Raw genomic sequence first — 15,078 nt, 5'->3', positions numbered from 1 at the left:
CTGTAAAATGGATGAAGAGGGAAGAATGAAAACACGATTATTGTTCTATGTGGCGATGCGGTACGCTTCTTTCCTTGGTCAAATCTGCTTCGGACGATAAAAACACGCCACCTAATGGTCAAGGCAGTCAAGGAAACGACGGCGGATCGATTTGTGTGAACGTTGATTTGTTTTTAAGGAGGTTCGCAAAAAAAAATTCCTCTGAAGCCTTCTAATTTTTGGCCCTTGACGATAATACGGCAAATGTCTGCTCAGAGAAGATTCATTTATGATGCGATTGATTTTTTTCTCCCATTATTGCATAGGACTGTACAGAAGATTAGCATAGTCCCAATTTCTGGGGACCGGTCACATGAACTAGGTTTAAAATGTGTTATAAGACTAAGAAAGGTCATTGGTGATGTCATCACCGGAGATTTGAATGTGATGGACTTAACAGCCCCGTTTTCAGCGGTGACAAAGAAATGCTAATGCACCCTTGATGAGATCTTAATTGTTGATGTTTTCAGGCTCCAGACCACCATTGTTATGTAAACCATCCAGGTTTCGTGACTACCAGATGAAACGTGCCCTTGAGTAGCTTAGCCGCATCTACGTAAGACAAATTTTGATCAGTGATACAATTGCTTTTGTTAAAGAGGGCGGGGAGCAGAAGGTTTCACTTTTCATGACAGTTGAAAGGAGGAAAAATGATTGGTCTGTCCCCACACCATCTCAATCTTTAATATCAAAACAAACGTACTAAATCAGTGACATGCATGTTATGTGATGACGTTTAATGTAAATCAAAAAGAGCTAGACCTTGTATTTTATCAAACCAAATAACTTCTATTTTATTAATGTCTGCTAGCATAATGCTTGATGTAGTAAACTAGCTTGACCTTTAACCTCAAACCTACTTGACCTCAATCATGCAGAAGAAAAGACAACAAATTTACAGGTTCAAAAAATGGCTAATTGAGACTTCACTGAGCTGGTGTGACGTTTTCTTAGCATGTATTATGTATTTATTTATTTAGAATATGCCACTTTTGGCTCATTCCAAAAACATGCGTGACCCTCCTGAGGATAAGGCGAAAGGCGAACGAATGTCATGCTAGAGACATTTGTGAGTGTTTTGAGGGGGGCTGGGATGAATGAAAGGCCTGTAATTTGGGTAAGGAAGGATGATTTGACGTATAAAGCGAAGGCAAAAAAAGCACACGTGCGGTTAAAAGTGAGCGTGTTGGCGGACGGTTTCGCGAGCAGGCCGCCCGCCCGCCCGCCGACAGAGCTAGCTCGGTTGCGGGACAAAAGCATCGGTCGCTTTAAATCCGCCGCTCCCCTCGGCGGAGGGCGGGCCCGCAGACGCGTGATTGGCCGGCGCCGACAGCCAATGGCGAGCCTCCTTGCTCATTAGCATGCAGCCTATCCGGCCAATGGCGGTTCGTGTTTACCCTGCGCGCGGGCGCCAGGCACGCAGTTTCACCGGGAGAGAAAAACGCCGCTTGGAAGGTCGGAGGCGAGAGCCAGCCAACGAGCCAGCGAGCTAGCGAGACAGCGAGACAGGCCGGAAGCGTCCCAGCCTCGGCTAGCCTAACCCAGTCCGGTCCGGTCCAGGTCCCCCGAAGCCGTATGCCGAATCCCGAACGACTCTCATGGACGTACCGCAACCGCTCGGCAACGGCAAGGCTGCCTCCTCCGCTCGGCCGCTCTGAGTGACTTCAAATGGGCGTCGCAGTCTTCCTTCCAGCCTCTGGTGCGATTTTAATTCATTCTTATGCAGGAATTTTACATGGCAGTAAGTCGGCCCTTTTCACCTATTTATTTTGGCTAAACCCGATGCTTTTAGCTAGGAAAATACAGCGCCTGATTGTTGTTGTTTTACTCTGCAAGAGGGTCGTTTTAAAAGGCTGAAAATGCGAGTGTCCTGCAAAAATCATCTCAAATAAACAGGGGGAAAATGTTTGAATTGGTGCAGCGATCTGGAAATTTCCCACCTTTTAAATTGTAATCCGTCACGATTAAGATCATGCAATTCATTCAAGTTATCACGGGGTGCAATTATGGGGACATTGAATTATTGGGGTATTGGTGTATGTTTTGTTTCTAAATGTAATGCGTTTATGAACGTTATTTTGTTTAAGAAATGCCCCAAATGTTGGCGCGTATAATTAAGAGATTTAAATGTGTGGAAAAAAGCGAACAAAAAGCCCCTTTTTGGTGGTGAGGAGAGCAGGCAGACAGCGAGGTCTGCTGCCTTCTCTCCCCGGCCGAGGCGCACTCCCTCTCGGCCGGCTTTGTCACGAAGGTCCCCCTCTTCCCAAGCGCCACCCGACCAACCAAAAAAATAATAATAAAGCCCAAACGACCACACAATTGACTATATTTCCCGTTTCTTTTTCGCTGGCCTTTTAACATTTTCGACGATTAAATGAATGACGTCAAACGGCATCGACGATTTTGGTCGCGCTGAAACAATTTCCAGCGTTTCCGACGTGCGTTGTCCATTTTAGCCGAAGCCCAAGCAGTAAAATGGGGGATGAATTGTACATTGGAGGCCTCTACGCCGTGTATTTTTGTGGGTCGGTGACGCCACGTTTGGAAGCTCCGGCTTGGCGGCCCGAAGCTGCACGCGAAGCCGAGACAAAGGCAGCTGACGGGCGGCCATTCGCCTCCACGAGTGCCCCCCTCCCTTCCCCTCTTCCTCCCTTCCTCCGGTTCTCCCTTCTCCACCTCCATTACAATCTCAGCTGTCATGATTGCAGGAGCCATTTTCTCCCTCTTTACCACGTCGAAGCCACGCGTGCTTGCACGGTAGCTCGCTACGTTGCATTCGGTCACGTTTTCGACGAGGTGGGACATTTTTTTTATTGTTTGAAATCAAGCACAATACTGCTTTGGGCGCGTGTGTGTGTGAGAGTGTGTGTGATGCCTGGGCTAGATGGTGCGCGCACACACACACATGCACACAAACACACACACACACACACACACACTGTGTGCTCAGGGCCACTTGCATGACAAGGGATATTTCCATTTTTCTGATTTAATTCAGTGCAGCAGCGGGCAAAGTTGACGGTGTCATTTTCACTCGGATCAATGTGGCCCAAATTGGACGTTCGCCTTGTGCCACGTTGACCAAAATGAAACATAAACGTACACCAAATAGGTCGTGTGCGCTCATGGATGCACACAAACACACTCACGGTGACTGCTGCTTTGAATTTAAGTGTCACGCAGCCTCCTTTCACGTGATATTTATATTTTGGGGGGTTTAATTTTCATCATTAGAGGTGGTCCGTTTGAATGGCTGCGGCGCAGGGGAGCGAGTCTTTAGTGCTGCAAAAGGGGGGAAAGGATAGACAATAGGACGGAGGGGCGCCGAGCCGACCGAGTGTGTTTGCCTGAAATTGTGCGCGTTGGGCCAGCGGACGGCTAGAAGTAGGAGTGAGCCGATTTTTTTTTTTTTAGGAAATTCAACAAAGCGATTGATGTATGTGGTTCATTGTATTGAATTTTTTTTCCTCTTTTTTTTTCTGGGGCCAGAAAAGATGATCGCCGGCGAAGCTTCCCGCCCCCCGAAGCCGGCGACCGACTGAATGCGAGACGTCCACCCGCGGGAGAGGATTACTCCATGGGCCGCGTTTGATTTCCCCCCGGATCGCGGATTACCGGACGTTCCCCGGAATGGAAGGGCGGGATTTAGCGGCTCCGCCGGCGACGACGGCGGCCGCGGCCCACCTCCTGTCAGAGCGCGGCGGCCTGGTGCACCGGGCCCCCTCTGGACACGGCTCCGTGCAGCACGCCGGACACTTCCCGGCGGGGAAGTACTACCCGTCGCACATCCCCATGGCTCCACACTCAGGTCAGTCCGACCGCGGGTTCGAGTCCGACGTGTGTGTATCCGTGAGCGACGTGGCCCGCTTTGTGCTTGTTGATGCTTTGATTGCTCAAACTGAAGGTTGTCAATCATGATGGTTTGAGGGGGAGGGTCCGTAATATTCAGCGTGCAGCTTTGATGACGTCGCCGTGTCATTTTGCAAGTCAAATGTCCCATTTTTTTGTTTTTAAAGGGCTTTTTAAAAGCTAAGCGGGCAACTTTGGGCGCCAAAAACAAATGGAATCCCCGGTAAATGAAATGCAATCCCCCCTTTTTTAACAGCTTTTATTTTTGCAATTTTCTTTTATCGCCCCTCAATACTTTTTCAAGAGCGATGGCGGACCGCACTTTACGAGGGCCGGGAATTGCACCCGGAACCGGAATTTGACGCCGTTGCCCACATTGACGCCGAGGGCCGTATCGTAAAGTCTCGTGTGTAATTGCCGTAAATCGGCCGGACGTGGCGGTCGCCGCCGTTGCCGCCGCCGCCAACTCGGGCCGATAAACCTTTCAACGCAAAAGTAAAAAGGAATAGCTCGTAAAAATTCCATGTAATAACCTTTCAAGGCCTTCATTCTTGTCATTATCATTTACGGCTTTAAAAAAAAAAACTGTTTTTAAAACATTCTGCCACCCACGTTGGATCGTAGCAAAGATTCAGGAGACGATATTGTGATATTTTCATACCGATCGCGTGAACGTGGGGACGAACGACGCGGTGGCTTTTCTCCGGTCATGTAAATATCTCCATTTTATTTGAGTGAATTGGGAATTGAACGACCTGGCTATTCAACTAGCATATTAGCTCTGTTGGTGTGTTATTTGTGAACGAATGGGATTGAAAAAGGGATTTCCCTTCGTTGCATTTTGGTCCATATTTGTGTCTGGTCTACATTGAGCGCGATATTCCAGGGATTACTGTAGTGCAGTGCGCCAATGGGTGGGGTAGGGAGGGGTGTCGGGGTCTGGGTGCCCCCCCGGCCCCCCTCCGGAGTTGGCCTTCAAAGCATCGGGTGCAAATGCGTTGACGGTGCACGCGCCAGCTTTGACAAGTGACTCGGGAGTGTTTACGTTGGTTGGGGAAGCGGCGCTAGCTAATTCATCATTTCTAAAGTAGTGGCATTTTGCACTCCATCCAAAAATGGAAATGGCGGAATGCTAAAATGCCAGACTTTTGTCCCGCCCCCCTCGCCAGGTGAGCCCCGATGTTTGTGTAGCATTTGTGGTTTAGTTTTAGGCCTTGGCTGTTTTTTGGGGGCTTCCTCTTGATGGCATGGCAAGCACCCGCAAGGCTCCTCCCACAAAGGTCCCCTCAGCCTATTTTGGCACGCCATTTTGGGGATCTGCCGATACCGATAAAAATAGTTCTGGTTTTCCCAATCGGATGAAAGGGATCCAATATTCAAGCCATATGAGGCTTGTTAGCTTTTTTATTTGATTTGTTCCCCCAAATCAGTCATTGCGCCACAAAGAAGTTCATTTATTTTTTGCAAACCGCTTGTCCTTCGAGTGGCGGGGGCGGGGGGTGCTGGAGCCTGACTACGGGCACCCAGCGGGGGGGCACCCTCCATTGGCAACATGTTACTGTTTCTCATAAATCAATTTAATAGTCCTGTTGATAAATGGAGCTCTCGTAATGAGTGATTTTCTTGATTTTTATGCTCTCTTTGTTCTGCCGAATTTGGTTCACTAGCGTCTATTTATGAATAATAATGTATATGTTGAAATAATGCGACGGGATCTTGTGATTTTCGATTTTGCTGTTGCTGGAATTTTTTTTGTTAAAATATAGAATAGTACTGCACATTTCTTTTTTTTTGCACCATCATTATTTGATGCTTTTAACTCTTTGACCGCCATTGACGGTTCCATCCATCCAATCCCTTTTCATTGAACATTTTGCCATTGACGCCGACAGACGTCTGGACTTTGGCGGCGGCCGACCCCGACCCCGAGCTCAGTCCGACGGAATTGAGCGTCCGTCGCCGCCAATGACTTCAAAATAAATACATACGTGGATGTTTTGGTAGGGATTCTGCGAGTGACGTGATGGAGTCCCATTTTTTCTTAATTTTCTGGCATCTGGGACGTCGCTGGCGTGGAATGTCGTCAATTTATTAGCCTTCTATCGCTCGCTTGCCGTTTGCTTTTCAGACACGCGCGCGCACACGGACACATGGACGGACGGATGGAGCAAATTTCCTTTGTGCCGGCGTTCTGAGACGGTTTTAAGAGCGCAAATGCCACGGCAGCACAGGTGGCTTATTGTTCTCGGCGCTCTCGTCACTTTTGGGCGTGACCGGAGGGAAGCGCGTCGATCTTTTTTTTTTCCCCCCGCACGTCGAGCCTCGCAAAACGGCTTGGATTGGCCGCCGTTTCTTCTTTAGAAATTGGAAGGGAGCAAATCCGTTTAAGGTGAAATCCTTGGAAAGCGCCAAGAAAAATGGAGGCATTTCTTCTCTCCGCGCTAAAGCCAGCATAGGTCAACATTTCTTAAATACATATTGAAGGCCATGTTGAAAAACTTTAATGTGCCCTGATGAATTTGAGTTTGTTTTAATAAAAATAAGGAAAACCATGAATGAGGGAAAGCGACACCGTATATGCAAAATGTGATAGGAAGCAAAGAGCCGCATGTGGCTCGAGAGCCGCGTGTTCGCCACCTATATCTTTTGGATCCTAATATGTCGAAGCGATATGTGATTTTAATTTTTTTTTAAACACATTTGAGGGGAATTTTATTGGATCAAAATTGAAAATCCAAAACAAACATGTTTTCTCGAAAGGCATTAAAAAAAATCAAATGAAATAGAGGCCACAACAGGCTGAATAGATTTTTTTAACAAACAAAAAGTAGGGATTAAATATTTTTGTTAAGCCCTTTTCAGTTGTTATAGGGGATTTGGCTAGGTTCGCCAAAAGTCCAGCTGTCGCCAAGGTTGAAATGATCATCGCGGGATAGAGCGCCCCCTTGCGTTACTTTGCAAAAATAACACGTGAAATGCCATGATTGTGTGTTAACAATTTCACAGACAAAGTGCAAACTATAAATAAAAAAAACTGCAACTTATAGTCCAGAAAATACGGACGATGTAGCATTGATTGATCCGCAGACGCACAAATCGATCATTTTTGTGTCGTGATAGAAGACTTGTGCTGTCGTCCGTGTCGTGTCCTGCTACTCTGGAGTTGAGCTTTGGACGTCTATCGCCGTCATTGGCGCCGAAACGCAATCGTTGACGCGACAACGGCTTTTTTTTTTTTTTTCACCCCCCCACGGCTTGGTTGTTTGTCTTGAACGTCGGCATCCCAGGTCTTTTACGCCGGCCACGTTAGCCGCGCCGAGTATCTTGTTTGCCGAGCGCGCCGGATCCCGCTGGGACCGACTGCCATCAATATTTCATGGACGCCATGAATATTTCAAGGTCGACGGAGAAAAAGGAGGCGTCGCCGCTATCGAGCGCTCAGTGCTAACGTCGCTGTTTTTGCCTGGCCATTGACGATGCTAGATGTCGGATCCGTTTGAGCTGCAGCTAGCGATCATTCCGTATTTTTGCGACGGAGTCGCGCTGGTCGAGGTCCTACACATTGTAAAAAAAAAAAAACTAAAAAAAATGTAAGTCACGATAATAAAATGGAGGACTGGCTTTACTAACATTTTTTCAACAGTTTTTCAGGTGGTCTAAAAAAATACAACTTAACTGGCTGTTAGTGGTTAGAAAGAGAGAAAAAAATATATTTATACGCACGACTTATAGTCCGTGAAATACGGCAGTCGCTTTTGGCAATTTTTCCATTGGAGTTGCTCGGAAAATTCATCTCATATTCTTTAGTTGGTTAAGTTGCATCGTGAGGTGGATTTAGTCAGGGGTTTAAAAATCCAATTTTTAGTTTGTTTATTTACTTTATTTGCGATAATGGTGACTACCGCCATCTGGTGTTAAATCTGAGAAGTGCAGCAGAATGCTTTTCAAGCTTCTTGTGCGAGCCACGTTTAATGATCAAGACCGGTTCTAGTTTCTGACATTTTCAATAGAAGATTCTTCCAGATCAAATCGAAAATATAAACCAAGCAAAAAAAAAATATATATATATATTGTATCAATATGAAAAAAAATAGTCCATTTTTTGTCAGTCCTACTTTTCAGCCAAGAAAGCAGAAAAAGAGGAGATTTGGACTTTGAAAATATTCCCAAACCAGATCGTATGACAAAGTGAGTGAGTGAGGTTTGTTGCAAAATAGATAAATAGATTAATAAAGAAAGAAAACAACCAGAAACCGCAAAAGCCATGTTGTTAGTTCATTTTTGCTTTTTAGGAGGCATTTGAGGCCAAGCGCGCGCCATGTGGCCGCTTTACGGTGGCTCGCAATCGCAATGGCAATGGCAATGGCAACGGCGCTCTTTTACCAATGTTGCCAGCTGTAAAGTCATTTCACAGGCTTGAATTGAGAGCGCAAAGGGGAACCGTCGCTACCTCCTATCCTTTATTGACCGGGGGTGGGCGTTGAGAGGCGTTTGCACTTGGCTCTGGCCTTTATGGCGGCGCGGGCGGGGGGGGCGGCGTTAGCGGGGGGCGTGGGCTCGTCTTTCTTTTCGAATGGTCGCCGGTGCCAAAGCAGCTGCCAGAGGTCATGTTGGTGTCCTCCCGCGCTTCCTCCGCATCTCCCCCATCTTCCTTTTTTGCTTCTTTGCAGGAAGGGCCTCGCTGCTCTTCCTGCCGACCTGCCCGGGCCCCCGTCCCCCCGTCCCAGGGCCAGCGTCCCCTCTTGCCCGGCCCATTGTCGCCGGGCCCCGGCTTCTTTTTTTTTACGGCTGCTCTTAAAGATAAAAAACAGGCCCGTCCACCCCTTTTATTGTTCTCCTGGAGGATGTCCCCGTCATTCTCCTGCTTTTTTTACGTCGGAGGTGCTTCCCCCTTCAAAGGTCGTCCGGGCCGTCTGCCCAAAAGCCAGAGACCCCCCCACACGCCCCCCCCTCCTCCTGGACCAAAGGGGAATAAATAACTTTACTGGGACTTTTATGGAAGGTCTCATTGCGGGCATATCCCGTGGCTCTGAGGACGCTTCAAAGACAAACACAGGTGTTTGGAGGCATTAGCAAAATGGCCGCCTACGACCCCGCGCCTTTTAAAAGCCAGAGGGTCGCCGCCGGGTCGATGGCCGACGATTAAAAAAGGAGCCTCCGTTGGGGCCTTTTGTCAAGGAGAGGAAAGGTGTCTTCTGAGATGGCCACCTACTGGCCTGGCATGCACACTACAGGGCTAGCTAAGCTATCGTTCGTTGTGTTGTAAGGCGATAATGTCAAATTTGTTCCCATCGATCCTCTTCTTAACTTAAATGGGGTAAAATCCACTTCCTAGCAACATTTAGTGATTAAATACAAACACTGGAGCTTTTCAGATATCAGAACCGGGCTCACAATTGAAATATTATTTCGGAATATAGCCATATTTTACTCACCAAAAATCCTTTTTAACTGTACACAATATCCACCCTCCTTTCTTTCTTCCTTCTTTTCTATCGCCATCCAAGCTAATGCTGAAAGTCGAGCCTGTCCTGTCGTATTTCTGGCATAGTCCGTCTTGAAAATGGATTTAAATCAACACAACAATATATTTGCTTGTGCAGCTCGCTCCAGATACAGTTTGGTAGCTCTGGCTAATCATTAGCCATTCATAGTTGGTGAAAGCGATGACGTATCCCTATGCATGCGACAAGGCATTGTGGTGTTACCAACTCGAAATCTGATTGGTTAAAGCAACAGTCTTATCCACGTTTGTTTAATGCAGCAGAGCCTGCAGAACTGATTGTGAAGGTCTTGAGGCAGATTTCTGACCCTGGCAACAAATAATGGCTGAAATGTGATTGGTTAAATGCTTCAATATGAAAAGACACATCTGGAAGCAGTGCAACCAGGGGGACAAGCAATGAAAGGAAGCTAACAGACCATTTCTAATTATTTCATAAGTATTCATGGGCAAAATAGAATATATGATTCAGATATTTCTTAGGCCAGCAGAGAAGGCCTTGAAGGCCCTGAAGGCCCGCCACTGGTAGAAGTATTCATAAGTAGGGCTATCATTGAAGCATGGGATTTTGTCCCAATGTCAGAATTGAGCTAGTCCTTGCTAATGATTGTCATAAAAGTGAGCTTTTCTTTAGGCGCTACCACCACTTTAAAACTTGAAATATTATTTCCTTTATGAGTATATTATTTCTCATGTAACAGTTACTAGATTTGAAATTCTGGCGTCGCCAGTTTGAGTTTACCGCGTCTTTTCACGAGCGGCAAGGGCCAACGACGGGGGTGCCGTGCGGCGGGCCGTCATCCGCTCGCCGGCGCGCTTGTCAAACGCGCTAACGCATGTGGCGTCCCTGGAGGGCGCGGGGCCGACGAGACGCGGCCAGCTCCACAAGCTGCTTTTGTTCTAATTAGCGGGACACATCTATTTTTGAAATGGCAAGTGACGATTCTTATCTTTTCAAATGTGCAATTGAGAACCCCACCGAAACTCGGCTTCTTCATTGCCAGATATCTTGCATTATTTTAAGATCGGAAGGGGTCAATAGGTCAAATGTCGTGCACGGTCGTGGCGTCATGAAATGATGGCGGAACAAACTATATAGCATAACTAGCAACTGGAACCATAATGAGCACGGAATAAAAACTTTGAACGCTTTATAGCGTATTTCGCGGACTATAAATCACACTTTTTTCCATCGTTTGGCTGGTGACTAAAAGTGCAATTCTTTTTTTTCTTTCTTTCTCAAGACAATAATTACTCGGCGTAAGGGATTAGCTTGTCCAAAATGTATCTGGCGTTAAAGAGGCGGGGGCAAAGCAGGGAGGGGGGGGTTGTAATCCTCAGATTTGGTGGCCGATACGCAGCAGAGTGGCTCTCGTCAGCCGGGGGCCCCCCAGAGGAATAATGGCGCCGGCCCTATTTGAACAATAATACTTTGGAGGGCCCAAATCTCGGTCACTCTTCATTTCTCAGCGCAATCGGCTCGGATCCGATAGTGTCCGATACTCCAAAAATAGTCAAATGGGACGTCCGGACTGAGTATTAAGCGGAGACATCGCTATTAATAACCCGTTTGGTCACGCGACAAGATCAATTCTTTCTATGGACTTTGCCGATAGGATGTAGCATTGGACCGGATACACCACGCTTCAATGGATCATTGTTAAAACTGGATGTTGGCTTTTTAGCCGTCGAAATATGTCTTGGAGATATGCTTGAGTTGAAATGCTTTCTGTTTGTGGCGTGTGACGGGAACACATTTCTTCCCCCAAACCAGAAGGGAGCATCCCCCACCAATGATTTTTCTTTTTTGCCTTGGTCGTGTTGTCGGTTTGACGAGGGTTAAACGTCCAAAGGGCTTTTGTTTGTTAGCGAGTGGCCGTCTGTCAAGATTTTTGCAATTCTTTCACTCTCCTGTTATTTCCTAAGCGGGCACGCCACACCAAGAAGAAGCACTTTGTATTCAAGCAGACGGTAGTCAAACCTGCGACCCGGGGCCCCGCTAGGGGGTCCTTTCGGGCTCCCGGGGTTGGCAAATCCACCCAAGAAATAGCGGCGAGCCCAGAGCCCGTAGGAAATGATCCAAAATGTACAGGAAGTGACCTGTAAGTACCCTAAAATGACAAGGAAGTGACGGCAAGTGAACACAATGGCTGCCATTGACAAAAATGTCAATTCTGGAGGCTCAGCTTTGAGTGCCACCAATCCATGTTGAATGAACCAATGTCGGCTGCCGATGTAAAACGAACGGCGCCGGCCGGGGCAATTACTCTGGGGCGAGAATTTGAAGCACTCACTCGTCATGGCCGGGAGGCTCGCCAAGGGTGACGTGACGGCCAACGGAGGGCCCGCTCGCCTTTTTAGATCCGCCGCCGCCACGCGGATGGCTGTGCCATTCAACTTTCAGCACGAGCGAACCTGGCCACGCTTTGGCATATTTTTCCCGCTCGCATTCACGCGGCGGTCACGCCGCGTCCCGCCCGTTCCGCGATAGCGGCGCGTGCTACTTAGCCGCAACGAGGAATCGTTGACGCATGCTGGGAGAAGGGAGGTGGGCGGCGCGCGGGGGTGCCGACGCGGGTACCCTATGTACTATGTATGTACTAGTCAATGGCGCTGTCACTTGCCATTTTTGGTTTTGTTTTGTTCCTACACGAGGTTAGACGGAGCAAAAATCAAGCGTGCAGGTTGCCGCCGGCGACTCCTTGGTCTCGGATAGCCGTCAGGGAATATTTAAAGGAGGATTCTAGCAGGCCTTTTTGGCTGTAGATTCTTTAGTGACGAGAAAGGTCTTTTAGCTCCCTGCTCCAAAAAAGTCTTTGCTCAATTTTGCACTGACATTGGAGCGTTGCGCGTGGAGACACAGTTGAACAAAAACGGCGCGGAGGAGGACGAGGAGGAGGATGAAGATGTGTAGGAAGCGGCAAGAGCTACAGTGCATGCGTGGTGCAAAAATTAAAATAAAAAATAGCCCTAAAATGTTCTGTTTTCCTAATGTTAAGATGATATGAGGCGTATTTGCAGTTTGTATCCCCCATTTGACAGATCTCCTTTCAGAAAGCGGAGCCGCCGCTTTGACGATCCATTCGATTTTTTTCTTCTTTTTTTTTTTTAATGTCTCATCTGTCATTCCAAAGACTTTTGTCCACTCGCGTGGATTTTCTTTCCGAGCGAGCAGATGGCCACAATTCAGGATGAAAGCAGATCCTGAATCCTTTTGGACCGCCGTCAGTCCGCCCCTGTTGGCCCTAGCGGGAGTAGCGGGAGCTCGGGTTTCGGCCCGGCGACCGTCCCCGAGCGGGCCGTCGTCGCCGTCCGCCATTCGGGCAAAGACGCTTTTAAAAGCCGGAAAACTTGACCTCCGCAAACGGCCCGAATCCAGAAAGAGAGACCACAAAAATGAGTGGTCCATGTGCACATTATCTCAGGAATGATGGCTGATATAATTGTCTCCTCTCCTTCCCTCCCCCCAAAAATCCAATTTGTTTTATTTAAGAGTAAAGGTCCCCACGGAGTATTTACTTGATGCCAAAAGCCAACGCGCCTAAATGAGACCATTTTTTTTGCTGGAGCCCATTTGAAAACGCAGCCAAGCATTTCCTATACGGCTTATCCCGTCGGGGTCGATGACAGATGCCCGGAGCCCGCCGCGACCCACTTGGGGCGGACCACTGCAATCCGATATGCCGCCATTAGCCTAAGAAAGAAGGGCTAGAAAGGCACAAATGGCTTGCTCATACTAAACTCGCCCCATCACCCCCAAATGCAGGGCTGGGAAAACTATCCCACCAAGGTGGGTGCCAATTCGATCAGTTGATGGCGGTCACGTGCTTCTTGTTTGCACAAAAACCAGGAATCGGGAACCTATAGCTCGGGAGCCACATGTGGCTCTTTTGATGGGTGGCTCGCCGCTAACCCGTGAGCTCAAATATAGAGAGCGCAATATTTCCTCTAGCATCGCTTTAATATTTTTTATTTTTTCATTATACTCCTGATAATGCATGCTGCCATTTGTACGCGTTGATTAGCAACGGCGTAACAATGTTGTCAAAAGAATCCATGGACTTTTTGTACATTTAAAGTGGTGTAATGACTAGAAAATGCACACATTTTTCATGCAAGGAGGAGTCCACCCGCTTAAGGTATAGTCCAGGGGTAGGGAACCTATGGCTCGGGAGCCACATGTGGCTCTTTTGATGGGTGCATATGGCTCAGAGCTAAATTATGGAAACCGGCGGTGAGAGAGCCTAGTCCCGAACGCACCAATAGGAACGTCTCGTCAGCACTGTGGCATTGATTTTTTCTTCTTCTTATGCATCCATTCTGTCATTGATATTCATTGATTAGAAGAATCCAGAGACTTTTTGTACTTTAAAAGTGGTAAAATGACAAAAAAAAATACATTTTCATGTATTTTGACTTTTAAATTGTGGGTATGGCTCTCAAGGAATTACATTTGAAAATAGGAATTGTTTATGGCTGTCTTTCAAAAAGGTTCCCGACCCCTGCTATAGTCAAAAAGTTCAATATGGGTTCCTTTTTTGCAGCGCTTCTCCTCATGAGGATCGCAGGTGCGCTGAAGCTAGCAGGAGGCAGGCCCCGTCCTAAGCTAGACGCAAGCACATTAGCAATTTAGCCACTTCAATTGGCTTACCGTGCACCTTTTTTGGGATGTGGGCGAAAAGGCAGAGTGCCCGGAGAAAAGCCACGCGCGTCATCTCGTCCTTTCAACCCTTGATCTCACAACCAAAGCGCTAAACATGACAAGAGTGGCGATATAGTAAAAATTTGTTGCGAAAAATATGGCTAAAACTCGTTTCTTTGTCGTATTCGCCGCGTATTTACGGCTCTGCCGCTAATAGCTTGGGTCGATGCGCTAACGCGGCGAGGTTCCCGCTTGTCTCGAACCTCGCGTGCGCGTGTTTGCGCGCGTTTACCCACGGTGGCGTGTTTTTGTGTCTCCGTGCACCTTCCTATATCAGGCGGCCGCCATCAATCTGCCGAGGCCACGGCCGGCCGGGCCTTCGCCTCCTTCAAAGCGGAGGGAGGGGGCGGAGTCTTGGCGCGCCAACTGCGAGATAAATCAGGGAGGGGGGCTTAATGAAAGCTCAGAAGGCTTCCATAATTATGGGAGCGGCTGATAGAAATCAGGCTCTTTCTCAAATAAGTCAATTAACCCGCTCCCCTTTGTGGCCCAATTATGCCGCGCTGTCACGCTAACCTCCATATGCGCACTTGCGCCGCCGCGTGGATTTAAATCTCTCCTTTTTTCTTTCTTTCTCCTGCTGTGACTCTTCTATACCCACTGAAACCGGTACTTGGACGTTTGGTGGCCGGACGTTGGACAACATGACAGAGTTTACTGTTGAAACCAGCTCTCAAAATTATTTTCACCCGGGCGACCAAACGTCCGGGCGACCAAACGTCCGGCGACCAAACGTCCGGCGACCAAACGTCAGGTCACGACTGAAACCAGCGGAAATGACGCACGGTGGTAGAGTCGTCGGTCGTGGGTTCCGTGCCCCGGCCCGGTAAGCCACGTCGCCTCATTAGTCCGTAAACGAGGATATACCCACGCCGACATGGTTTGAACGGCGCCACGCGAGCGGAACTTGGATTTGACCAAATATTTGCTAGCAGCGTTCCACTTTTCTGATCTGAAAAGCGGAGAGTACGTCCCATCGGATAGG

The 15,078-nt window shown here is 48.0% G+C and overlaps 1 protein-coding gene across 6 annotated transcripts in view; it reads left to right on the top strand.

Moving 5' to 3' along the window:
* bahcc1a (BAH domain and coiled-coil containing 1a) overlaps positions 1-15,078 on the top strand; it is a 54,152-nt gene that overhangs the window by 7,669 nt on the left and 31,405 nt on the right. For 3 of the 6 annotated variants that reach the window (XM_077619550.1, XM_077619546.1, XM_077619551.1), the window contains exon 4: positions 3,529-3,847. In XM_077619550.1, coding sequence (XP_077475676.1) covers positions 3,670-3,847 — 178 coding nt within the window. In that variant the 5' untranslated portion in view covers positions 3,529-3,669. Of the gene's footprint in view, positions 1-1,412; positions 1,781-2,531; positions 2,836-3,528; positions 3,848-15,078 lie in introns of those variants that run through there. The other 3 variants (XM_077619548.1, XM_077619547.1, XM_077619549.1) reach the window with 3 other exon arrangements.

This window comes from Stigmatopora argus, chromosome 14 (assembly GCF_051989625.1).
Source record: "Stigmatopora argus isolate UIUO_Sarg chromosome 14, RoL_Sarg_1.0, whole genome shotgun sequence".
In the NCBI taxonomy this organism is placed as follows: domain Eukaryota; kingdom Metazoa; phylum Chordata; class Actinopteri; order Syngnathiformes; family Syngnathidae; genus Stigmatopora; species Stigmatopora argus.
The sequence above is the reverse complement of the archived record's forward strand: the minus strand, read 5'-3'. Positions and strand labels throughout refer to the sequence as shown.